Source organism: Bos indicus x Bos taurus, chromosome 29 (assembly GCF_003369695.1).
Source record: "Bos indicus x Bos taurus breed Angus x Brahman F1 hybrid chromosome 29, Bos_hybrid_MaternalHap_v2.0, whole genome shotgun sequence".
Taxonomy (NCBI): domain Eukaryota; kingdom Metazoa; phylum Chordata; class Mammalia; order Artiodactyla; family Bovidae; genus Bos; species Bos indicus x Bos taurus.
Genome location: NC_040104.1, coordinates 26,257,561 through 26,282,684, shown reverse-complemented (window position 1 = coordinate 26,282,684; position 25,124 = coordinate 26,257,561). Strand labels below are relative to the sequence as shown.

Genomic DNA, 25,124 nt, shown 5'->3' with positions numbered 1-25,124 from the left:
AGGAACAGATTAAGCTTTTGGAGGTGCTGCGGGGGAGAAAGTAGGGTCGGCACAGTGACCACCGCTGCTGGGAACCCAGCTGAGATCCTGGAGAGCCAGCAGGCGGCTGTGCCTCTGGGGTGCAGAGCCCCACACTGTTTGAGACACACTTTCAGGGCTTCCAGGGTTTGCCAGCAGGTGAGGCTGGATGCATTTCTGGATGTTTTCTTTTCAAATATCTCTTAACTCCACTCGAGTTCTCTATGGGCTTAGTACCCACTAGACACTATTACCATTATTGTCGTTATTAACAATATGACAAAACCAGAAGCTAAAAACCCTAAATCCCATGAATGGAATGGTAGTTTTACTCATTGAAGAATGGGAACAGTGGATTCTAATAAATCAAGATGACTGGTGACAAGTGGGCTTGTCGAGAGGGCTTCATTCTCATCCCCAGCTCTCAAGAGGCTTCATTCTCATCCCCAGCTCTCAAGAGGCTTCATGCCTACAGCCCTGGTCTGGCCCTTCCAAACCACTAAGAAGCGTGTGCACAGGAGGTTGGGCGTGAACCCCCAACGTTTCCCACCAGGAAGTCCCAGTGGCCTCCTTCCTGGAGAGTCAAAAGGCAGAAACAGGTACAGGTGTGATTCTTTCTCCTGCTGGGCTCAAGTGGTAACCTAGAGATGGTAAGCAGTGGTTACAGATAGGAGAGGCAATTTCCCACACCTGGCCCTTTGAGTCCCTTGACCCCTCCGAAGAGTGGCTGGGGGCAGTGTGTGGTCATTTGAGATAATGAAGAGGGCTTGTGCACGCAGGCCAGATGACCTGGGACTAGTTCTGCTTGCTGTGTGACTCCAGACAAATGACCTAGCCTCTCTGAGTCAGTTGCATTATGAGACTCGAAGTGGTGGTGATAGTTTTCCCCTCATAATGGGTATGCAGATGAATATAACATAAGACCTCATTTGAACCCAGCCCCATGGGTTACTAGCTCTATTTCTCCGTCTGCAACACGAACTTACCACCAGGCTGGGATGCACACTGATGCACACTAATGCATCTAACACAGCAGAGGGGAGGGAGGCACTTGTTATTTTCCATTCTCAGTGACCTCTGAACCCCACCACTCCCTCGCCCCACCTCCCTCTTGGTGGCAAGTGAAGTTCTGGGTCTGTTCTCTGGGTACCTGCCCCAGGGCTCGTTGCTTAGGGCAGAAAGCATTTCTCCAGCCTCCTTTCCTCCAGTTGGTGGGACAACAGCTGTTGCTCCCCTGCCCCCGCCCCAGTCCAGGGTTTACAGCCCGTTTACGGCGGGACACCCTGGTCACTGGGTGTTTGTGTAGTGTTTAATCATTAGGAGGAGGTCAGTTCTACTACGGTGAGCCCCAGGGTATCTGCAGATAGGTCAGCTATTGCCTCAGTCTATCAGCGTCTGTTTTCAGAAGGCTCCTCTCAAAGGGCACAGAGATGACCTCTGCTGCAGCCTGGAGCTGGGAGAGGTGACTTCTGAAGGGCACAGGGGGACATGGCTACTAAAGGTGAGGCTTTCTGTATTGAAGCAAAGCACTAGCCAGCCTGGAAAACACACAGTCAGCCTGCAGAGATGGGACTTCCTTTCCCTTCATCCCATTTCCCTCCCTGCCAAATCTGCTGCTGCTGCTGCTGCTAAGTCGCTTCAGTTGTGTCCGACTCTGTGCGACCCCATAGACGGCAGCCCACCAGGCTCCCCTGTCCCTGGGATTCTCCAGGCAAGAACACTGGAGTGGGTTGCCATTTCCTTCTCCAATGCATGAAAGTGAAAAGTGAAAGTGAAGTCGCTCAGTTGTGTCCCACTCTAGCGACCCCATGGACTGCAGCCTACCAGGCTCCTCCATCCATGGGATTTTCCAGGCAAAAGTACTGGAGTGGGGTGCCATTGCCTTCTCCGCCCTGCCAAATCTAGACGGCTCTTTTTCCTCCTCACCACTCAGATACCCAACTTGTTTTCCAAGATCCACCTAAACGTCCCCTCGACATTCCTCTGCCTACATCGTCCTTTCATGAGCTGGTCTTTGAGATAATGGAGAAGCCTTTGGTATTTTTAAAGAAGGCACCACTCCCGACCCCTGGGTACCCATAGGGTCAGCCCAGAAGCCCACATATGCTAAGTTCCCTGGTAAGTGCTCCACCGGATGGAAGGGACAGCCATGCCTGAGTCATCTCAGTCAGACTGGCACCTGATCTTCGATGAAGACCTACTCTGTGCCACCCATGCTGCTAAGGGCTGAATCAGCACTGAGGAACAAGAGAAACAACCGTGTCCATAGTGAAAAGCCAAGGTCTCCGGCTGGGGAGACGTAACTCATCTGATTAAAAAGCAGGAGTTCAGTTCAATAAATGTTGACTGAGCACCAACTGCATGCCAGACACTATATTATCAGGTCCTAGAAACTCAGCAATAACTAAGATAATCCCTGTTTTTCAAGTTTAGTACATTAAAAAAAAAATAGTCAAGATTTTGTCAGAAGTTAAAGAATTGCACAGGGCCGTTTGGGAGCTCCTTGTAAGGAAACTTACTAAGTCTGAGGTGCCAAGTAAGGAAACATTGGAAATGAATGCTGGAAGATGTGTATGTGTTAGCCTGGCAAAGCGGGGTCAGAGAGGGCATTCTCAGCAGAGGGCATCCCGTGGGCAAAGGCACAGAGACCTGGAACATTGTGGAGTGTGCGGGCGGCTGTGAAGGTTTGGTGCTGCACGGGTTACGAGGCTGGCGTGGCAGCTGGGGCCAAGGCTGGATGAACCATTCCAGGTGCTTCTCGGCAGGTGAGTGGTGCACACGATCAGATCTGCCTTTGGGGAGATCACTGCGGCTGTGCTGGGACTGATGTGTGGGGTAACAGCATAGCGGCCGTGAGAGCTGAGGGTCAGTGCCAGGAAATACAGCATGGGAGACCATGCCATGAAGCGGTTGGGGTGGGGGTTGTGGAGAAAGGGGCCCGGCTCTCTGGCTCCAGTGGAGCTCAGATTTGAAGTCTAGGATTGACGTGGGTGGGGGCGGGTGCTAGGGACGGAGTGGTTGGTCATTAGCATGATAAACACAGCTTGTGGACAGAGGCCTTGGGCTCCAGCTCCAGACTTCCTGCAGGGACATTCAAGGCCAGTGCCTGCATTAGCTCTACCAGCTTGCTGGCTTTGCTCTCTAGCCTTTTATTCCAGATCATTAAGAGCACAGCCCTCTGGGAGGCTATCTCAGGCCTTTGTTTAAAGTGAGAAGCAAGGGCATTTAATTGCCTCAGCTCGACACGCTGCCTTACTCCCTGGTCCCCTCCCCTCCATGCGCCCTGCCTGGTCTGTACCCCAGGCCCTCCCACCCACAGCACCTAGGGCCCACAGCTTGTCTTGAAACATAATCAGTGTGCCTTCTGAGGCCCTCCTCAAATTATGGCTCTGATCTTTACTTCTAAAAGCAGAGCCGGAATTATAGCTTGGCTTAGAGAGACATTTAAATCCCCAGGGTCATAAACCCTTTCAAGTTCTGTTTCAAGACCTTTGCTGAGGATTTGAACAGGTTTGCACCTCTGATGTTGTTCTACTGTGGTGAGGCTGCCAGTTTCAAGAGTGAGACCTCTTGTCTGGGCATGCTGATCACTTCAGCTTGTGCCAATTTCTCATGGCAGGGCTCAGGCCTTAAATGATATCTTCCGCTTTTCCTCCTGCCAGAGTTCCTCCAGGATAGGAGAAGCAGGGACACGGGAGCTGAGACTGCCCCAAAGCAGAATCACAAAGAGAAGGGTATTCTGCAGGAGGGAGGTGATGGGGGCAGGGGGTCACAGTGCTGCAACTGGGCCTGCAGGACCTGTGCTCACATCCTGGGCCCTCAGCTGAGGCTCTTCAACCTTCCTGTGTCTCTCATTCCCCATGTGTGTGACTGGCACTCTAATCCTTTACAAACCGGTTGCTGTTCATGGAGGGGATTTAACTGGGCTCAGGCACTGTGCTAACATTACCCCTGCACGACAACTCGACGAAGTGGGCTCATTATTTCTATTCTACAAACGAGAGCACAGAGGCTCAGGATGGTTAACTGATCTCTGTCATGTGGCTGGGAGGTGGTCAAGTTGGAGTCTAAACATGTCAGGGGGTCATAGGTTTGAAATCTTTTTCCAAGAAAGATAGTAGGCTAGGTCGAACCATTCGGTCTCCCACCAGAGAACCTCCTGGACACTAACAAACCCAATTTTGAGTCCAGTTTGGGGCTGTGGTTAACTGAAGACTGGACAAGGCTGCGTGGGATGGATCACTGTAAGCCACAGCTCTAGAACTGATTTGTATCGGCGGTTAAGAGCTGTTTACTGCCACTGATACCTCATTCTGATTGATCAGTGCCTGCCCTGGTCAGTTGGTGCCTGCATCTCACTGGTTTTAAGTATTCTGCATATTGGCCCTGCATCACAGAGCCAGTCAGTCAGTTATTCACAAACATCTATAATGAGCACCCTTCTGAGTCAGGTACTGTGCTAGGTAGGAGATTCACTTGCCGACAGAACTAACCTAGTTTCTGTTGTCCTGATACACACAGCCTAGTAGGAAGACATAGCAGACAAATAAAGAAAAATCAGCACAAATGCCATCAAGGGGTGTGAAATAAACTGGATGCTGCAAAAGACACTAACAGCTGAGACCTTGAGAGAGTGGTCAGGAGTCATTTCGGAGAAGGGGGTGAAATATTTGAGTTTAGACCTGAAGGATAAGAATGAGCCAGCCTTATAAAAAGGGGGGAAGGTGAGAAGCACATTCCAGGCAGAAGGAATCGCATATGCAAAGGTTCTGAAAGGAGATACTCAGCGAGTTCCAGGACTTGAGTTGGGGAGAGAAAAGTGGAATGAGGCCAGAAAGATGGCAGGGGTTGGACTTCCCTGATGGTTCAACAGGTAAAGAATCTGCCTGCCATGCAGGACACTCAGGAGATGCGGATTTGATCTCTGGGTCGGGAAGATCCCCTGTAGGAGGAAATGGCAACCCACTCCGGTATTCTTGCTTGAAAAGTCCCATGGATAGGAGCCTGGCAGGGTACAGTGCAAAGGGTTGCAAGGAGTTGGACACGATTGAGCACGCATGCAATGGAACAACAGAACGCCTCCTACTCTGGAGACCACGCTAAGAAGTCTGCATTCCATTCTATGTGCAGGGGAAATCCACTGAGGTAGTTAAAGGCAGGGGTAGTGGATCTGTGTTAAGAAGGTCACAATGGCTGCTGGGTGGAGAAAGCACCACATGAAGGTCATGGAGGAGACAGTGAGCCCAGTCAGGAGGCCAGAGTGAGCGTTCAGAGAGAAACCATGGCAGCCTGGGCCCATGTGATGGCAGACGAGATAGCAAGCAGCAGAGAGATTTGAGAGACCACTTGAAGGGACTATGCCCAAGACTCACCCATAAACTAGATGAGAAAGAGAGGAAACCTAAAGATTCAGTAAGTCTTATTAATCATTCTTAGGATAGTATTAATTAACTAATTATACAGCAAACATCTACTACTGTATATGCCAGGCCTGTGCAGAGTCCAGGAATGCTAAGTAGAGTAAGACAGCATTCTGGTTCCTCCCTTTAGTTTAGCGGGGGATACCATACCTGTGAGTGCTCAATCACTCAGCTGTGCTTGACTTTTTGGGACCCCATGGACTGTAGCCCACCAGGCTCCTCTGTCCCTGGGATTTTTTTCCAGCAAGAATACAGGAGTGGGTTGTCATTTCCTCCTCCATGGGATCTTTCCAATCCAGGGATAAAGTATCTTTCCAATACAGCGTCTCCTGTGTCTCTATATTGCACTGAGACACTGGGAAAACACAGCCCACACCTGCTGCTGCTAAGTCGCTTCAGTCGTGTCCGACTCTGTGCGACCCCATAGACGGCAGCCCACCAGGCTCCCCGTCCCCGGGATTCTCCAGGCAAGAGCACTGGAGTGAATTGCCATTTCCTTCTCCAATGCATGAAAGGGAAAAGTGAAAGTGAAGTCGCTCAGTCGTGTCCGACCCTTAGCGACCCCAAGGACTGCAGCCCACCAGGCTCCTCCATCCATGGGGCTTTCCAGGCAAGAGTACTGGAGTGGGGTGCCATTGCCTTCTCCACAGACCACACCTAGGAGCAGACAATTCCAAAGGCATGTTAAATGCTACCGGAGAGCAAAACATAGGTTACCGGCAGACCCGGATGGATGAGAGGTCCCCAGAGGACCCTGTCTGGGGTTAGAGAAGGAGAAGAGGGGGCAAGGAGGCCTCCTAGGAAAGACAGGGCTGGGGCCAATCCTGGAGCATGAATGGGGGTTATGCAGGTAAGGGAAGCCAGGAGATCATTCCCGAAAATTGCAATACCCAGCTGAATCCATAACTACTCAGCACTGGCACACCCTCCTCCTTTAGAGACGGGCAGCACAGTACCCCAGGGAGAAGATGGGGTTGGAATCTAAGCTCTTCTGCCACTCACTGCCCATGTGCCCCCAGGCAAGTCACTTAGATCCACTGACCCAGGACTCATCTGTGAAACGGGGCAAACTCCTCACTGGGTCCTCTGGGAGGTTAAAGCATTTAGGGGGAGAATCCCTAGAAGCGTAGCCATTGTTGACAATGAGGCTCAGAGGCTAGAGCCACAGACGGCAAACTAGCAAGAGTCCGAGGGAGGAGCTGTGACAGCCTCCCAGGGGACCTCCATCCCTGGTGTACCCAGAGCCCTGGTGAGCTGTCCCACACCACAAATCGAGAAATTATCATTTCTTCCTGCAGGAGCTCCTGCAGAACAAGGCAGCGGGTACCTGGAGACCCACTTATGTACGCCCGCATGGTACTCGGGCCAACAGGAGGACACCCCGTAGGACTCACCCTCTGGAGCCACCTGTACCTGTACAGGACGACACCCCAGACTCCTGCCCAAGCCGAGATGCCCTGCGGGTCTGCTGCTCGCTTCCTCTAGGGCTTAAGCCACCGCACCCTCGTGAGGGACCCATGGGTCGTGTCCTGGAAGCCCACAGAGGTAGCCAGGGAGGATTATTTTTCAAGCCTCAATTTGCCACCCAAGGGTTTGTGAGTCCCTCTCCCCACATCTCAGGGTAAAAGCTTAAACGGAGAGGCAGCGACAGAAATCCTCAAGTCAGGGGCCCTGAGCCCACTGAGCCATGCAACCATCTCATTTCCCTCAGTCCCCATTTAATCTCCACCACACAATCTTGCAACATCCCTCAAAATGTCAGAGTCCCTCTTCAGATCTCATTTCAGGCAATTTTACAGGACTGAGCACCACGGATTAATCAGGGAGATACATCAAAGCACGCAGAAGATGAGGGAAAACAATAAGGCTGTAGCTGGCTCGGACAAGGCCGGCCTCCTCTTCCTGACGTCCTGAGACGAAAGCCACCGGGGTCCACGGCAGAGGCCACTCCCGGAGGAGACAGACCCCGAGGGCCACTAGGTGTGACCAGCAGGACCAACGCAACTCTGAAACCTCTGCTGGAAGCTCTGGAACCAAAGAAGTCAGATGTCCCTAAGAGGAAAACATCACTCCCATAGCTTCAAGCATCCCTATACTCTGCTGAGGGAAGGGCTAGAGTTTTGGCTTGGGCCACACCCTCAGGCTTTCTTAAGACTGAGCCTCCTGGTGGAGAAAATCAGACTGGAAAGAGCCCTGTCTCAAAGGTCCCCGGGCGGTCACCTTTACAAGCACCCTCAGCCGGTGTAAGGTCCTAAGGAGATGATCACCCCTCACTCATGGAGCCTCCAGTGAGGGTCCCTTCTGGAAGGATGGCATCGAGCCTTTGAACAAACAGGGAGGCAACCTGGATGATGGAAAGCAAAGGTTTCCGAATTCAAATCCTATCCTTGCCCCTTACAGCAATGTGGCTTTGGGAAGGAATGTCACCTTTCAGAGCCTGTCTCCTTATCTGTAAAGCTCATGGTCTTGTTCAAATCCACTCCTAGTTTTGCTCTGCAGGACTCTGGTAGACCATACAAAGCCTGCCAACTGCATGAAAAAATCATAGTGCAGGAAGTCCCCCCACCCCCCAATGGCTCATCCTCAAGGCAGCCCACTCCCCTCTAGACAGGCAGGGCCCCCGCTAGTGCTGATTTAGGGAACAATGTCCTTCCAAGTCTAACTAAGTCCTGAGTCAAAACATCCACCAAAATAAATACAATTCATGGCTTATCAGTCACTTGGAATTTTATCTTGATGAAAACAAGACGACAGTCCCATGAACTTCAGCTCCAAATATAGTTTTGGTGACGCTCCAAGTTTAGAGCAAAACCCATTATCATGTATAATGAATGGATTTTCTCCAAAGTGTCAGGAAGGTGCAGGCCCCACCACTTCTGATCACAGCTCTGTCTGCCCTGCCTTCCCCTTTTGCAAGATGTCATTTGGTCCTTCAGCCTGTGCCTGCCATGAGCAACACTGCTACCCGCCTCCCTTGCTAAGTGCCTCTTGGCTTAGCCTTGAAGCACAGTGAGGATGGACCTTGAGGCTTTTTCTCCTCTGGAGGAGATCTGCTACATGCAGAAGAGGGGTCTACACACACCAGGGACCAGGGGTGAGCACTGTATTCTTACTCGAAATGCCATCACACAACAACAGCTGTCATCGAGACCATCAGAGCTGAAAGGTTGGTGGGGTCCCGGCCCTGTGTGGATGAGCACAGTCCTGAGTCATTCTGTACTCTGTCCTTCAAGTGACAAACAAGAACACCAAGTCTGGGAGCTCAAGGACTTTAAACATCAGTAGGTCAGACCACGTGGATGAAGGAACAGGGGTGCAGGGAGGGGAAGCATCTTACTCAAGATGCTCAGTGATGGCAGAAGAGATCTAGGACAGTACTCTTGATTCCTAGAGCACTCCATCCCTTCCTGCATGGACTGCATTCATCTTCACCTAAGAGATAACGTGCACTTTCATCAGTTACTTGTTCATGCTCTCCAAACTCTCGCTGAGGCAGCTTTGCTCCCCAGAGCCTGGAGGACAGAGTGGTCACTGGACCTCTAACAATCTCCCCCGGCCTCGATTTCCTCATCGGCAGAGTGAGAGGGCTGCAGAGGGGACCCTCTCATGCCACCTTGCACGGTAAGCTTCTCTTCGAAGAGGCAGTGCTGGGAAAATACGTTAGAATGCCAGGTAACCTTGAACAGAAACTCTGAGCTGGCACAGTGTCCCGTATTGACCAGCCTAAAGGCTACACTTAGCCAGAACACTTTCTACAGCTGGCGTAAGGACTCCTTCTACACCAGGCTTATTTCATCAGCTCTTATATTTCAGTAACAGAAATCACAGCTAGGCTGCTCTTCAAACATGACAAAGATATTAAAGGAAACAAAAGGAAAATCCCAAACAGATAATAAAATAAGCAGGCCTATTTTGACACTTGGGTAGTATTTCTAAAGGATCTCTCAAATCATCACTGACAGGAAAAGAAACCTCTTGTAGCTTATTACAGTAACAACAAGTTCCCGTCACAGGATGACATTTAGCCCCCAGGGATACTCCAGTCCTTCCAGGTCCCATAAATCTCTTTGGCACTTAGCATGTGGCTTACTGAGGCTCTGCTCTCCTCAATTTGATTGCAAGCTTCTTGAGGGCAGGGAGCAGAGATGATGGTCTGATTTCCCTTTGGATCCCCAGGGCCTAGTGCATGGGAGATGCTCCATCAATATTAAACAACCATCAGCATTTTCTATAAACTGTCATGTATCAAGACACAGTCCAAATACTTTGCTGAAATACAACTGACCCATAGCATTGCCTAACATTCATCAGCCAATTCAGTCAACGTGGTCCTCATCTATGTGCTCACGCTCTCCCATCTGGTTGATAGTCAAGGCCATCAACCAGACTAGGCAGCATGGTGCCCAGCTTCTGATAGGTATGTAGTAAATATGTGATGAACTGCATGATTCGGAGTTGGTTACATAATGGTGGGGTGGGGCTGGCATTAGGCTCAGACTGCCACTTACATGTGATACACAGTGATGGTCACTAAGCACTTCTCCCAGGTCCCCAGCAAAAATGTACTCTTGATCTCTGTATTTAAGTGTAGCCCTGTGACTTCCTTTGGCCAAAGACAAATGAGTGGAAGTTACGGAGGCCATTCCCAGGTAGGAGCTTTTAAGAGAGAGCATGTCTTCTCTTTGCCATGGGGATGGTCAGTCCTCTAAACAGTCATCTCTTTGGCACTCTGGGTCCTAGGGTGAGAATGATGTACATTACAGTCTCCCACTGACATACAGTGGCTAGATACTGAGGGCAGGTTTGGGGAGTTGCTTGTTACACGGCACAACCTAGCCTATACTGACCGATGTAAAGACTTGTCTAGGTACTCGGATGGAAACATACTATTTTCTGTTCCAGAGCACAGGTGTAGTCAGATTCTGACCTGGGGTGGGGGGCCTATGCTTCAGGTTGCTGGGGGAGGAAGCACAGAAAAAGGTGCTCCGTTTGGACTTTTTTCTTTGACCTCTCTTGCTTTCATATTGCTAGATATTATCTCATCCACAGACAGAAGAACGATCGAGTCTCCAAATTACCTTTAAGCAACTACTGAAAAGGAACCACTTTTGGAAAAAGTACTTTGGAGAAGCAATTGTCCTTTCCATCCCCCAACACACACACACTCCACTGTGCTTCTCCTATGGTGTAACCTGGAACAAAGCTATGAAGTTGAGCAACATTAGGGAGTGAAATTGTGGGGCCACTATACAGCTTTTTTTTTTTTTAAGTGAAAACACTGCATACATGAGAAATGACACCCCGCAGACACTGGATGAATTCTTTCTCTTCTCTTTACAACCCCCTGGGAGAATTCCTTTGTAGCTTAAGGAGCAGATGGCTTGCTTCCTGTCAGCACTAGCCCCCTGTTCAGCACACGTGGCCTCTGCCCACCCATTCCACAAGCAGACACTCTCCCTTAAAAAGGAAGGTAGTGGTACCAGCAGAAAAGAGGCACCTGGGAAAAGCCAGTGCAGTAATTATTACCCTGTTACCACGGAAATACAGGTTTGCCCCTGAGGCTCCTTTAAGAGCTTTTAGATTAAAATGACTTTCACTCTCTCCTAGTTTCTGTTCTCTTGCTACACACGGGGAGGAGAAAGGGGGAAGGGGTGGAAAGCAAGCACAGCGGAGATCCCTGACGCTGGGCACTATGCTAGAGGCATCTCCTCTCCCCATGGAATGGAGTACAACCCTGGAATGCAGGAGGAGGAAAATGCTGGGCGCACTAGTGGACACAACAGGCAGCTGTAAGGCAGTAAGAAGGGGCAGGCCAGCAGAAGGAGAGAGGAGAGGGGAAGGGCTGGGGTGACAGAGCGATCGAGAAGGACACAGAGAGATCAACTGACTGTCGCGAGCAAGACAAGACAAAGACCGGAAAGGTGGTGGCGGAACAAGGCAAAGCTCATTTCACTTAGGCTGGTGGGAAACTCCATGGTGAATTACCACGAAAATATGCAACCACGGAGGACCTTATGTACACCTGTATTCTCAATTTTCTCCCTTTTTTGTATGTCATATTCTCACTTACACTCCCCTGCCCTGTCCTAATGCTTCATTATTTTAATTTACGATTGTTCTTTCATTATACATCGTTACTCTAAGCTGTTATAGAAAGAAGAGGGCTTAACTATTAAGTAATTAAATATAAAGAAAACAGAATGGCAGAGGGGTAGAGCCCAGATTGCCTGGAATGGCTTGCAGGACTGAGGAAAAATCAGTGCATTTATCTTTGTCTGGTACTTCTTAAAGGACTCTCCCTACCTTCACCTCAGGCCCTCCTTACAATGGTCTTGTGATGCACATACCACAGTGTCCCCAACTTATTTGGCACCAGGGACTGATTCCATGGAAGACAACTTTTCCATGGATTGGGGGTGACAGGGGATGGTTTAAGTGCATTACATTTATCGTGCATTTTATTTCTACTATAATGCTGCCACTGATCTGACAGGAGGTACTAGTCCGTGGTCTGGAGGTTGGGGACCCTTGCATGTGAATACTGTCCTCATTTTAGAGACAAAGCCATGAAACTCAGAGGTATTGTCTAGCCACTTGGTCCGTCCACGGCAAACCCCACAGCTGCCTCTAGAAATAGCAATGAGCTGGTTTATAGTAGCACTACCCAAAAGAACTCTCTGCAGTGATGAAACGCTGTCTATCTACTGAAGAGTGTCTGTGTTTTCCAACAGCGTAGCCCTGAACCATGTGGGACTTGGGAGCACCTGAAATGTGGCTCACGTGACCAAGCAACTGACTTCTAATTTGGATTATTTTGTGCTGCATGGCCATACCCTCCTTGGGGCTTGAGAGTCCCACCGGGCAGTGGGGCAGAGCAGGTCTTAAGTCTCTCACTCCCACCACTTGGATGTGGGGAAATAGCCAGAGATGGCATGAAATGTGATGAGATAAAAGTAGGCGAAACTTTGCCCCTTTGCCTTACTTGGTGACGATGGGAAGATTAGGAAACGACAGCACACAAAAGACACAGAGGGGAGAGAGCAAGGGGAAGGGAAGGAACATTTTAGGGGAGCTCTCCTTAAACCACGGCTCCAGCCATGCACCCTTGCAGACCCCCAAACTCTGGGTAGACGAACTCCAGCCATGCTGCAGGGACTACAGTGGTAAGTCAGGAGCAGGGAGAATTCTTCGAATGACTGCAGATTCTCTGTAGATTCTGGGGGCCCTGGTTTCTGGGATCACTCAAGGGAAGGACAAGCCTGGCCGGGAATCATGAAATTGTGGACTCTGGCAAATGGCACAAGTGGGCAGCAGGTCGGAATCCACAAACATGGACCCCTCCTCCAAACCTGCAAGGAGACCAAGGGGTAAACTGGCCCAGCATTGTATAAGAGCAAGCCTTCTCAAACGGAGACGCAGATATAGAGAATGGGCTTGTGGACACAGCAGGGGAAGGAGAGGGTGGATGAACGGACATATACACAGCACCGTGTGTAAAACAGACAGCTAGCAGGAAGGTGTTTAATGCAGGGAGCTAGCCTGGTGTTCTGTGACCACATACAGTGGTGGACGGAAGGGTGCATGGGAGGTTCAAGAAGGACGGGATATATACACACACACACACACACACACACATAGTTATAACTGATTTGAGTTGCTTCATGGCAGAAACCCAAGAGAACGCACTGGTCATAGCAAACACTCTCTTCCAACAACACAAGAGAAGACTCTACACATGGACATCACCAGATGGTCAATACGGAAATTAGATTGATTATATTCTTTGCAGCCAAAGATGGAGTAGCTCTATACAATCAGCAAAAACAAGACTGGGAACTGACTGTGGCTCAGATCATGAACTCCTTATTGCCAAATTCAGACTTAAATTGAAGAAAGTAGGGAAAACCACTAGACCATCCAGGCATGACCTAAATCAAATCCCTTATGATAATACAGTGGAAGTGACAAATAGATTCAAGGGATTGGATCTGATAGACAGAGTGCCTGAAGAACTATGGACAGCAGTTTGTGACACTGTACAGGAGGCAGGGATCAAGACCATCCCCAAGAAAAAAAAATTCAAAAAGGCAAAATGGTTGTCTGAGGAGGCCTTACAAATAACTGAGAAAAGAAGAGAAGCTAAAGGCAAAGGAGAAAAGGAAAGATATACCCATTTGAATGCAGAGATCCAAAGAATAGCAAGGAGAGATAAGAAAGCCTTCCTCAGTGATCAATGCAAAGAAATAGAGGAAAACAAAAGAATGAGAAAGACTAGAGATTCAAGAAAATTAGAGATGCCAAGGGAACATTTCATGCAAAGATGGGCACAATAAAGGACAGAAATGGTATGGACCTAACAGAAGCAGAAGATATTAAGAAGAGGTGGCAAGAATATACAGAAAAACTATACAAAAAAGGTTTTCTTGACCCAGATAATCACGATGGTGTGATCACTCACCTAGAGCCAGACATCCTGGAATCTGAAGTCAAGTGGGCCATAGGAAGCATCACTACAAACAAAGCTAGTGGAAGTGATGGAATTCCAGTTGAGCTCTTTCAAATTCTAAAAGATGATGCTGTGAAAGTGCTGCACTCAATATGCCAGCAAATTTGGAAAACTCAGCAGTGGCCACAGGACTGAAAAAAGTCAGTTTTCATTCCAATCCCAAAGAAAGGCAATGCCAAAGAGTGTTCAAACTACTGCACAGCTGCACTCATCTCACATGCTAGAAAAGTAATGCTCAAAATCCTCCAAGCCAGGCTTCAACAGTATATGAACCGTGAACTTCCAGATGTTCAAGCTAGTTTTAGAAAAGGCAGAGGAACCAGAGATCAAATTTCCAACATCTGCTGGATCATGGAAAAAGCAAGAGAGTTCCAGAAGAACATCTACTTCTGCTTTATTGACTATGCCAAAGCCTTTGACTGTGAGGATCACAACAAACTGTGGAAAATTCTTCAAGAGATGAAAACACTAGAACATCTTACCTGCCTCCTGATAAATCTGTATGCAGGTCAAGAAGCAACAGTTAGAACTGGACACGCAACAACAGACTGGTTGCAAATAAGAAAAGGAGTACGTCAAGGCTGCATATTGTCACCCTGCTTATTTAACTTATATGCAGAGTACATCATGAGAAATGTTGGGCTGGATGAAGCACAAGCTGGAATCAAGATTGGTGGGAGAAATATCAATAACCTCAGCTATGCAGATAACTCAACCCTTATGGCAGAAAGCGAAGAGGAACTAAAGAGCCTCTTGATGAAAGTCAAAGAGGAGAGTGAACAAGTTGGCTTAGAACTCAACATTCAGAAAACTAAGATCATGACATCTGGTCCCATCACTTCATGGCAAACAGATGGGGAAACAGTGGCAGACTTTATTTTTGGGGGCTCCAAAATCACTGCAGATGGTGACTGCAGCCATGAAATTAAAAGATGCTTGCTCCTTGGAAGAAAAGCTTTGAGCAACCTAGATAGCATATTAAAAAGCAGAGACATTTCTTTGCCAAAAAAGGTCCATCTAGTCAAAGCTATGGTTTTTCCAGCGCTCATGTATGGATGTGAGAGTTGGACTATAAAGAAAGCTGAGCACCAAAGAATTGATGCTTTTGAATTGTTGTGTTGGAGAAGACTCTTGAGAATCTCTTGGACTGCAAGGAGATTAAACCAGTCGATCCTCAAGGAAATCAGTCCTGAATATTCATTGGAAGGACTGATGCTGAAGCTAAAGCTCCAATACTTTGGCCACCTGATGCGAAGAACTGACTCATTTGAAAAGACCCTGATGCTGGGAAAGATTGAAGATGAGAGGAAAAGGGGACGACATCACCGATTTGATGGACATGAGTTTGAGTAAGCTCCAGGACATGGTGATGGACAGGAAAGTCTGGTGTGCTACAGTCCATGGGGTCACAAAAGAGTCGGACACGACTGAGCGACTGAACTGAACTGATGGCAGAAACCAACACGACATTGTTAAGCAATTATCCTCCATAAGTAACGAAAGGGCCTTCTCCTTGAGGCCTGAGATCACGACAGGATAAAGGATGAGGGTCAGCCCATCTGCAGCGTCCCTGGGTGCAAAGTCTGGGATGCAGGGAGAGCAAGTAAGAAGCATCTCCTCTTCCCTCTAGTGCAGACTGTTGTCCGTTGTCCCTGAAGGATGGAGTTCACCTTTCCAGCCATCTGGGCTCTGCTTACATTTTAGTGAGCAGGGCCTCATTCAATGAGATGACACCGAGAGAAGGGCTAGAGCTAAAGAGGAATCCACGCACAGGGGGCTCCCTGAGCGAGCAGATGAGTGGGCCAGATGGTAGGTGGTTAGAGCCTTTGGCAGTGGAGGGGTCTGCTGGGCCTGGGTTTCAGTCCCAGCTCGGACACCAGCCAGTCAGGTGTGCATGTAACCTGCAGTGAGTTTACGAACCCTCTCACAGACTCAAGTCTATGAAACTAGGATAATAACTCCTTTCAAAGGGTCAAGGTTAAAAATTAATGACCAAATGTTTGTAAGGTGCTGGACACAGTTCCTGGCATATAGCACTCCATCAGGAAATGGCAACTATACCTGTTATTATTATTTTCTGATAAAAGTTTGTATTTGTTTTCCATTGTTGCTATAACAAATTATAATAAACTTGGGGGGGTTAAAATAATAAATATGTACTATCTTACAGTTCTTCATCTGAGTTGAGTCCCAACGACTGAACTCACAATGTAAGCAGAGCTCAGGTCATTTCTGGAGGCTTCAGGGAGTATCTGTTCCTTTGCCTTCTCTGTATAGAGGCCACCCAACCTGTGTTCTTTGATTGTGGTCCCTTCCCTCATCTTCAAAGCTAACCAGGATGGACAGTGTACCTCTCAGACCTCATCAGTCTGCCCTCCTCTCCTGCCTCTTCCACTTTTAAGGATCTGTGATTACACTGGGCCAACCTGGATAACCCAGGGCAATCCATCTAAAACGTCAGCTGATAAGCAACCTTACTGGGCTTCCCGGATGGCTCAGTGGTAAAGAATCCACCTGCAACACAGGACACATGAGTTTGATCTCTGGGTCGGGAAGATCCCCTGGAGGAGGAATTGGGAACTCACTTTCATATTCTTGCTGGAGAATCCTATGGACAGAGAAGCCTGGCAGGCTACAGTCCATGGGGTCACACAGAGTCGGACATGACTGAGCATGCACGAAGCAAACTTATTCCCTTGGCCACAAGTCATAAAATATTCACAAGTGCTGGGATTAGGTCTTGGGTGTCTCTGGAGGGGCTGTTTTTCTCCCTATCCCAGGCTTGAAAGGGAAGACAATGGGAGAAGTTCCCCTCGGTGCTCCCTCCAGTCTGCATATCCCAGCAGGGGCGATGCCTAAGAAATAGCTCACCTCACATGGTGAGGGCGCCTACCAATTCCAGCTGCTGGTTGGGGAGCTCTGTCCTGGATTCACCTTCTCTCTCCACGTCGGGCCCGAATCTGTGAATGCACTTCTGGGTGCCAGGAGGCCAAGCTGTCCCACACAAATCACAAAGCCAAGCAGAGTCCTGGGCTTGAAGATCCTGCGACACTCCCAGTGAGGGAGGGGGGCCTGGCTTGGCAGGCTGGTCAGATACCAGGTTGTACAGTCATATCCTCAAATTGCAGGACTCCCTGTTCAAGCTGAAGCTGGGATGGGTCTGAGCACTGAGGCCTGGGTCCCAAATGCACAGTCAAGTTGTACAATGACTGAAGCCCAACTGAAAAGCCATCTCCATAAGTAAACTGTACAGAATTTGGAGGGCAAAGAAAATCTTGTAATTTAACAAGAAAAAAAACAAAAACAACAAAAAAAAATAGTTTCTCCTTTATGTTTGGTGATGTTAGAGGGAAATTTTCATTTTTGTTCAAGTCTCAGGCTGATGTTTTACCATATGACATTAGTTGGTTTTTTTTTTCTTACTACCTAAATTGTAGCTCAGTCAGTCAAGAATCCATCTGCAATACAGGAGACCTGGGTTCAACTCCTGGGTCATGAAGATTCACAGGAGAAGAAAATGACAACCCAGTCCAATATTCTTGCCTGGAAAATCCCATGGACAGAGAAACCTGGCAGGCTACAGTCCGTGGGGTCACAAGAGTCGGACGTGACTTAGCGACTAAACCAAATGAACAAAAGCAATTGGTGTTTTAAGGGTTGAGAAGAAAGTTACCAAGTAACTGCAAAGTCTTGCTCGGGGTCCACGTGCACAGGAGCCTGGCTTCTGTCTTCTGCGTGCTGTCAGTGACAGGTACGTGACCTTGGGGGGAGCATCTAACTGCCTGAACCCACTGCACACTACGGCACTATGCATGCGGGGAAGGGCCACAGCGTGCTTTCAAGGGACAGAGAAAGGGACCTGAGAATGGAAACTTTCCCAGAGCTGAGCTTTAATATTTGAAAGCACTCAACCTGCTGAAGTTCAAGAACTTTCGACGGGTTCCCAGGAGACAGCAGTGCCTGCAACCGGCCTGAGTTCCACAAACCCTGTGACTGTGAGCTCAGCCCCTGGGCCCTCCTTGTCGTATCCCTTCCTCCTCCCAGCCTGCTAGTCCACAGACCTCCATGTCACAGCTCTCTTTACGTATCTGTCATCTGGGGCCAAGAGCTTGTAATAAGCCACCTCCGTTTGTCCCTTTTGATCCTTCCTTCAGAGCCGGCTGGCTCTAGTTTGCTGAAAGTCTCCCCGATGACTATCAGGTCAAAACGAGAGCCCACGGGTGGCAATCCTAAAGAGCGACAGGAGATCAAGGGCAGGCTTGGCATCCTGAATTTACGATCGTCATTTATTATTTCTCAGAAGCCGGCTGGTGACATACGAGACTCACCAGCAGACATGGTCTCTGTCTCCCAGGCTCCGAAAGTACACATTCCTATCAGTTACTTTTAATAACCCTGAAGATACCCCAGCCACATCCTGCCGCCAACAGCCTCAGCCTGCCTGGTGAGTGGGTGGGTGGGTGTCCTTCAGGGCCTCCCTGGGAGCTGTCCTCTGGGGCTGAAGGGCCAAGGTCAGTGATGTTCTTGCTTGTAAGTGATGGCACAGTGGGCTTGCCATCCCTTTGCTGAGGTCTCATCAGAAATCATCTCTCAGTCTGTTTCCTATTTCTTTTGTAGAACTCATGTAATTTACTGCTTGTGCGTGAATCCTTAAGGACTGGGCTTTTTATTAAAAAAAAAAATTCATGGAAGTATCTTAGCTCTTTTTTTAGGTTAGAAGGGAAGACTTCTGGAAAGGTTCTTTGCATTTTTTTTTTTTTCACTTGTCTAAATTACTTAAACAACATATTTCTAGTTAGGGATAGGAACAGGATGACCTAGCCTGCAGCCATGTGCATGATACTTTTTATTTTTTAATATATCTGCACACCATCTGTGATATTATTCCTTGATATTTTACATTAAATTGTTCCAAGTGTAACACTATCGTGACCCTAAGAAATGTGTGTAAAATCATAAGTTTGAGATGCTAGTTGCAAGGTTTTTTTTTTTTTTAATTAAAATGTAATTGTTAAAAAGAAGTATTTCCCTATCTACCATTTAAAATTATTTCTGTACCAATAATGTTAGTCTTGCACTTTGTGGAACACTCATTAAATGGCAACCCACTCCAGTATTCTTGCCTGGAGAATCCCAGGGATGGGGGAGTCTGGTGGGCTGCTGTCTATGGGGTCGCACAGAGTCAGACATGACTGAAGCGACTTAGCAGCAGCAGGAGCAGCAGCATTTAGAACATAGTTTTAGGAAGATTTACAAGAAAAGGACCTCCCAGGTGGCGCTAATGGTAAAGAACCCATCTGCCAATGCAAGAGACCTAAGAGACTCGGGTTAGATCCCTGGGTTGGAAGATCTCCTGGAGGAGGGCATGGCAACCCACTCCACTATCTTGCCTGGAGAATCCCATGGATAGAGGAGCCTGGCAGGCTATAGTCCATAGGATCACAAGGTGTTGGACATTACTAAAGTGACTTACTATGCACACTTACATGAAGAATTTGGAAGAAACCAATCTACTACTATTTCAACTGAGCCAAAGCTAAAGCATTATTATGGCCTGTTTACACTAACTTTGAAGAAAGTAATTTAACATATCCAAGAATAATATAGGAGCTTCTCTGGTGGTCCAGGGGTTAAGAATCCACCTGCCAATGCAGGGGACACAGACTCGATCTCTGGTCCAGGAAGATCCCACGTGCTGCAGAGCAACTAAGCCCGTGCACCACAGCTACTGAAGCCACGTGCTCTGGAGCCTTGTGCTCTGCAACAAGAGAAGCTACCACAATGAGAAGCCCACGCATCTCAACCGCAGAGTGGGCCCTACTCATTGCAACTAGAGAAAACCTGTGTGCAGCAACGGAGCCCCAGCACAGCCAAAAATAAATAAATAAAATTAATAAATGGTAGTGCAGTATTAAAAAAAAAAGAGTAATACAGAATATCTCACTGCCTACAGGTCCAAACTTACATAAAATAGAAGATTTATGAGATTACTAAATCTTTTTTTTTGTAAGCCACCTGAATTCTTTCTTTAAAAGTTGGCTCATTATCCATTTAGTCTTAAATGATCACATCTGAGCAATTCCAGTTTGGGGAAAACCAGAAGACACTGTTGTCTGTTTTGTTAACCGTGGAGACTGAGCTGGAGCAACGAAACAAATGCCGCCCGTCTTTCAGCCCAAACCCAAATCTCCCACCTCCAGGGGCAAAAGCAAGCTCAGCTGTGATCCGTAATCATGTCATTAACCCTGCACTGAAGCATTAAATTAAACTGCCTGTGCAGACACTGCTTTTGCTACAAGGGGAAATGTACCTTGTAAGGCCATCACTTTATGCTAATAGATTTACCGAGCAATTCCATGTTTACAAGAGAATACCAATAAACAAAATAATTTCACTAGTTGTGAACGCTCCAATGGGGGTGTTACAACAACTGATTTTTCTTTTGCTAATATTTACTCTAAAGACTTTGGTCATAGAGAGTTTTAGCCTTAGAGTAGTTCTCAAATGGTTTGTCTTTCTATAGAATTTTTAAACCAATACTTTAAATGAAATCACAGGGGAAAAGCTAACTTGAATTGGCACTGTAGTGGTAAGTCTCTAGTCCTCTCCGGTATAAATCATACCTTGGAGGTGGAGGAGACTCTGAGGAGGACATGGTTGAGTTGGTAGTTGAGCCTAGGCCTTGGGCAGGTGCCAAGTTCCTGACAGCTAATTCAGCACTCTTCACACCAGCCCAAGCCTCCAAGTCTTCCCCAAGAGAAGGTGAAGATTCCTTTTCAGCAAATTCCATTTCCGGGGGAAACTTCAGGGTCTGTCTCTTTAATAATGCTGCCCTATTTCTCTGAAGCCAGGGAACTACAGAAGTCATCTCACTCTCTGTTAGAAACTATGTCCTGCTAAGAGAAATGCAAGAAGCTGGTTTGGTGCAACAAATATTTGGCCTTCTGACACACGAGTCTTCGCCTCCAAAAAGAACAGAGTGATTTCAAACCGCTCACATCTAAATTCCATGTTCTGTCTCATCAACCCAGATGTGGCAAGAGGTCAAGTATGCCAGAAAAAATCCTTCAACAATCAGATCATTAAAGGGTATTGAAATCCAGAAATACAGCACATCAGAGCTGGAAGGGATCTTGGAAACCATACAGCCCAAACCCCTTCCTTAACAGATAGTTCATAGTCACAGAATCGGCTTGTGTCAAAGACTAGAAACTTGTAGGCCAAATGTTCTTCGTTATTACAGAGTTTTCTGACGCTCTTCTTTGTTTCTGAAGCAACGAAGACTGGTCAAGCCCAATCATGACAACCACTCAGCATGCAGTGTATAAACTACATGGTTAAGCCCTGCCTCTTGTCACCAGGCAACAGAGAGTTAGGGGGAAGCCTGCTCAGCCATGGCCAGGGGAACTCTCTTCTGCACACAGACCTTCTGTGCATCACCAGGGACTCTGTTCCTGCCAAGATGCAATACCTAGAAAGCTGGGTACTGGAGGAAGCAGAGCAGATCCCCAGGGCCTGCTGAACTGATAAAGATGCAGTAGCAACAGTAAAACAACAACAAAAACTTTCCCAGCCTGAACTCCCTGGGTTCTTGCTGTCAGAACCATCATCCACCACCTAGAGGCAGGATGCGAGAGCCGGTCAGGAGCCCTCTTCCACCTGCTGGGCCAGCTCCTAACCTCAGGCCTGGCTTCAAGGCCTCCCAGCCTCTGGTAGGTTAAAGCAGCACACGTTGGCTCTCACTATGACTGCCCTCATTTCTCAGGCCCCACTGGAGTCACCTCCACATCTGGGCCACCCCAAGTGGAGCAGGCTTACCTGTCAGCGTCTCCGAGGCCCAGGGAGGTATTTCTTTGCAGGGTCTCTCGCACCACAGCCATCCCATCAGGGAGCCGGTTCAGGCGGCGGGTGTAGAGGCCAAGTCCACCATCGGTCATGTACCTTTGAAAGGAGAAAGGGATGATGCAAATATCTGGTTAAGGGCAAGTCATGGACCATCTTGCCGTTCATATCCAGAAGCCCTGCGTGGCCATCTTGTGCCCTAAGACAGAAGGAACCAAGGCTTTCCGGAGGTTCTGTCACTGATCACAGCCTCGAGATAACTCAGCTGATTCAACCCAAAGGATCACCAGCTTGTTGCTGCTGCTGCTGCTAAGTTGCTTCAGTCGTGTCCGACTCTGTGCGACCCCATAGACGGCAGCCCACCAGGCTCCCCTGTCCCTGGGATTCTCCAGGCAAGAACACTGGAGTGGGTTGCCATTTCCTTCTCCAATGCATGAAAGTGAAAAGTGAAAGTGAAGTCGCTCAGTCGTGTCCAACTCTTAGCGACCCCATGGACTGCAGCCTACCAGGCTCCTCCGTCCATGGGATTTTCCAAGCAAGAGTACTGGAGTGGGGTGCCATTGCCTTCTCCACACCAGCTTGTTAGCAAAATTTAAACTCAGATTGATTAACCCAAACTCACAGGGATCTATGGAGCAGAAGGGAACTAGTGAAAAAATGCATTCGTGACATTCTTTTTAATGTCAGCAATTACAAAAGCAGGTGTTTTACCTAAGTACTCTGAAGGGAACTGACAAGTCACTGGCAAATCATAGGGGAAAATATTACAGAACAGCATAGGGGAAAAAGCAGGCAAGATTTTAAGAAGGCTGGTAAGAAAAGATGGAGGATACAAGAGCCAGCTTTGTCATCATGGGCAAGTCCTGGATTTTTCATCTAAACTCTATGAATATCACAGTCTTCCTGTGTCACCAGATGGGCATGGGAATTAGTAAGATAAGGAGTATCAAAGTGCTCTATAATTTGTAAAGGATCACATAAACAGAAGATGTTATTAAAATAGTGATTATCTTAAAGTATGTGCAATGGTAAATTTCACCTTTGATACTGATGTCTTAGGGGAGTGTCCCAGCTCTCTGAATAACAGTAATGTTACTTATCTAAACTTTAGGTTGATGCCACAGAGCTATCTTCCTATGAAATCAGTGTTGTCATGGGAAGGGAAGACCCCTAGAGACTTTCTGCATAGATAACTGACTATCCACCAATCAGATCAGCTCCTGAAAGATTAACTACCAGTAGCAAGTAGTTTGGCTCCCCAGGTGGTTCAGTGGTAAAGAATCTGCCTGCAGGAGATGAAGGAGACATGGGTTCGATCCCTGGGTCAGGAAGATCCCCTGGAGGAGGAAATGGCAACCTGTTCCAGCTTTTTTGCCTGGGAAATCCCATGGACAGAGGAGCCTGGCGGGCTACAGTCCATGGGGTCGCAAAGAACCGGACATGACTGAGAGGCTGAGCATGCATGCACGCACGCACGAGGCAGTACTTCAGGTCCAAAGCAGCTCTACTTCATCTACCCTGGTTACTCCAAGACACCCCTCAGAGGAGACTGCTTGTGCCATCATCCCCATCTCCAGAGGAGAATGCAAAGCAAAACTTGAGCAGAGCCAGAAATCAAACTCAGAGCCCTTTAATTCCCCCATGGGGCCCATCAGACTTACAACGCATCTGAAAATACAAGTGATTTACTTTTCAAGTCCAATAACAGGGCGTGAGAAGACCAATGAATGAGTGATTATTTTGCTGCAACAGTCAGCTGAGCTATCAGTACATCATGGAATGTTTCACTGCCTTTGGTATCTTGGCTTTAGAATATATGGGATTGATCCTGAGAGTTCTCAATACTTGAGATTCTTCTATGTCTAGCTTAGGAACTTCCTGGAATATAGTCTTAGAAAAATGGACTTATAGGATGCTGTGGAAGTTTTCCAGAACCAGTAGGGTTACAGAAGAAAGTTCTCACAGGAGCCGTCTTGGGTGAGGGCTTCTGCTTCGGGTCACGAGAACTCTCCCTTAGGGCAGCGTCCAGGATACCGCATCTGAACCGACTTCTCTGGTGGCCCCTTTCACCCCTATTTGTGACATTAATGATCACAAAGCCAACATAACGGAATATCTGTTGAAGTCGGTCAAACCAGTTGTTTGTGGTTGAATTGCACACTTTAAAATGATGAATTTTAGGGACTTGCGATGGTCTAGCGGATAAGAATCCGCTTGCCGATGCAGGGGACTGGGTTTGATCCCTGATCTGGGAAGATCTCCTATGCCGAGGCGCAGCTACTGAACCTGCGCTCTGCAGCCCGTGCTCTGTGACAAAAGAAGCCACCACGGTAAATAAGCATCCTGCACACGTGGCTCAGAAGGTAAAGCGTCTGCCTGCAACGCGGGAGACCCGGGTTCGATCCCTGGGTCCGGAAGATCTCTAGAGAAGGGAATGGCAACCCACTCCAGTATTCTTGCCCCCTCCCGAAAAGGGGCTCAAAGAAAAGGGCTTCCCTTGTAGCTCAGTCGGTAAGGAATCCGCCTGCAGTGCAGGAGAGCTGGGTTCGATCCCTGGGTTGGGAAGATCCCCTGGAGAAGGAAATGGCAACCCACTGCAACCCACTCCAGTATCCTTGCCTAGAAAATCTCATGGACAGAAGAGCCTGGTGGGCTGCAGTCCATGGGGTCGCAAAGAGTCAGGCACGACTGAGCGACTAACACTGCACACCACAAATAGAGAGCCATTCTCCCTCGCCATAACTAGAGAAAACCCATGCACAGCAACAAAGACCCAGTGCAGCCAAGAATAAAAAATTTTTCAATTAAAAAAATAAAAAGAATTTTATGGTACTTGACTTAGACCTCAATAAAGAAGAAAAAAGAAAACCCAAAAAATTCCAGCCATCATAGCTATAGTTAAATAATGATTTGTGTAATGACTTTAAACTTTTTTATTTATTTGTTTTTGGCTGTGCTGGGTCTTTGCGACTGCAAGGGTTTCTAGCTGTGGTGTGAGGGCTTCTCATTGCAGTGGCTTCTCTTGTTGCAGAGCACAGGCTCCGGGCACTCAGGCTTCAGTAGTTGTGGTATACGGGTTTAGTTACTCCACATGGTGTGAGCTCTTCCGGGATCAGGGACTGAATGTGTATCTCCTGCATTGGCAGGCAGATTCCTTCCCACTGAGCCACCAGGAAAACCCTGTGTAATGACTTTTTGATTCTTGGTTCCCACACTAGATAGTAAGCTCTTTGAGAAGGGACTATTTTATTTTGTTCAAATCTATTTTCCACGTCCTAACACATACTAAGCGCTTAACAAGTATTGCTTTTGTTGAATGAAATCCAAAGACACTGTCA

The 25,124-nt window shown here is 48.0% G+C and overlaps 1 protein-coding gene across 11 annotated transcripts in view; it reads right to left on the bottom strand.

The window, feature by feature from the left end:
* NAV2 (neuron navigator 2) overlaps positions 1–25,124 on the bottom strand; it is a 796,404-nt gene that overhangs the window by 105,732 nt on the left and 665,548 nt on the right. For all 11 annotated transcript variants that reach the window (XM_027531913.1, XM_027531909.1, XM_027531911.1 and 8 more), the window contains one exon: positions 21,763–21,885. In XM_027531913.1, the coding sequence (XP_027387714.1) occupies positions 21,763–21,885 (123 nt within the window). The remainder of the gene's footprint in view (positions 1–21,762; positions 21,886–25,124) is intronic.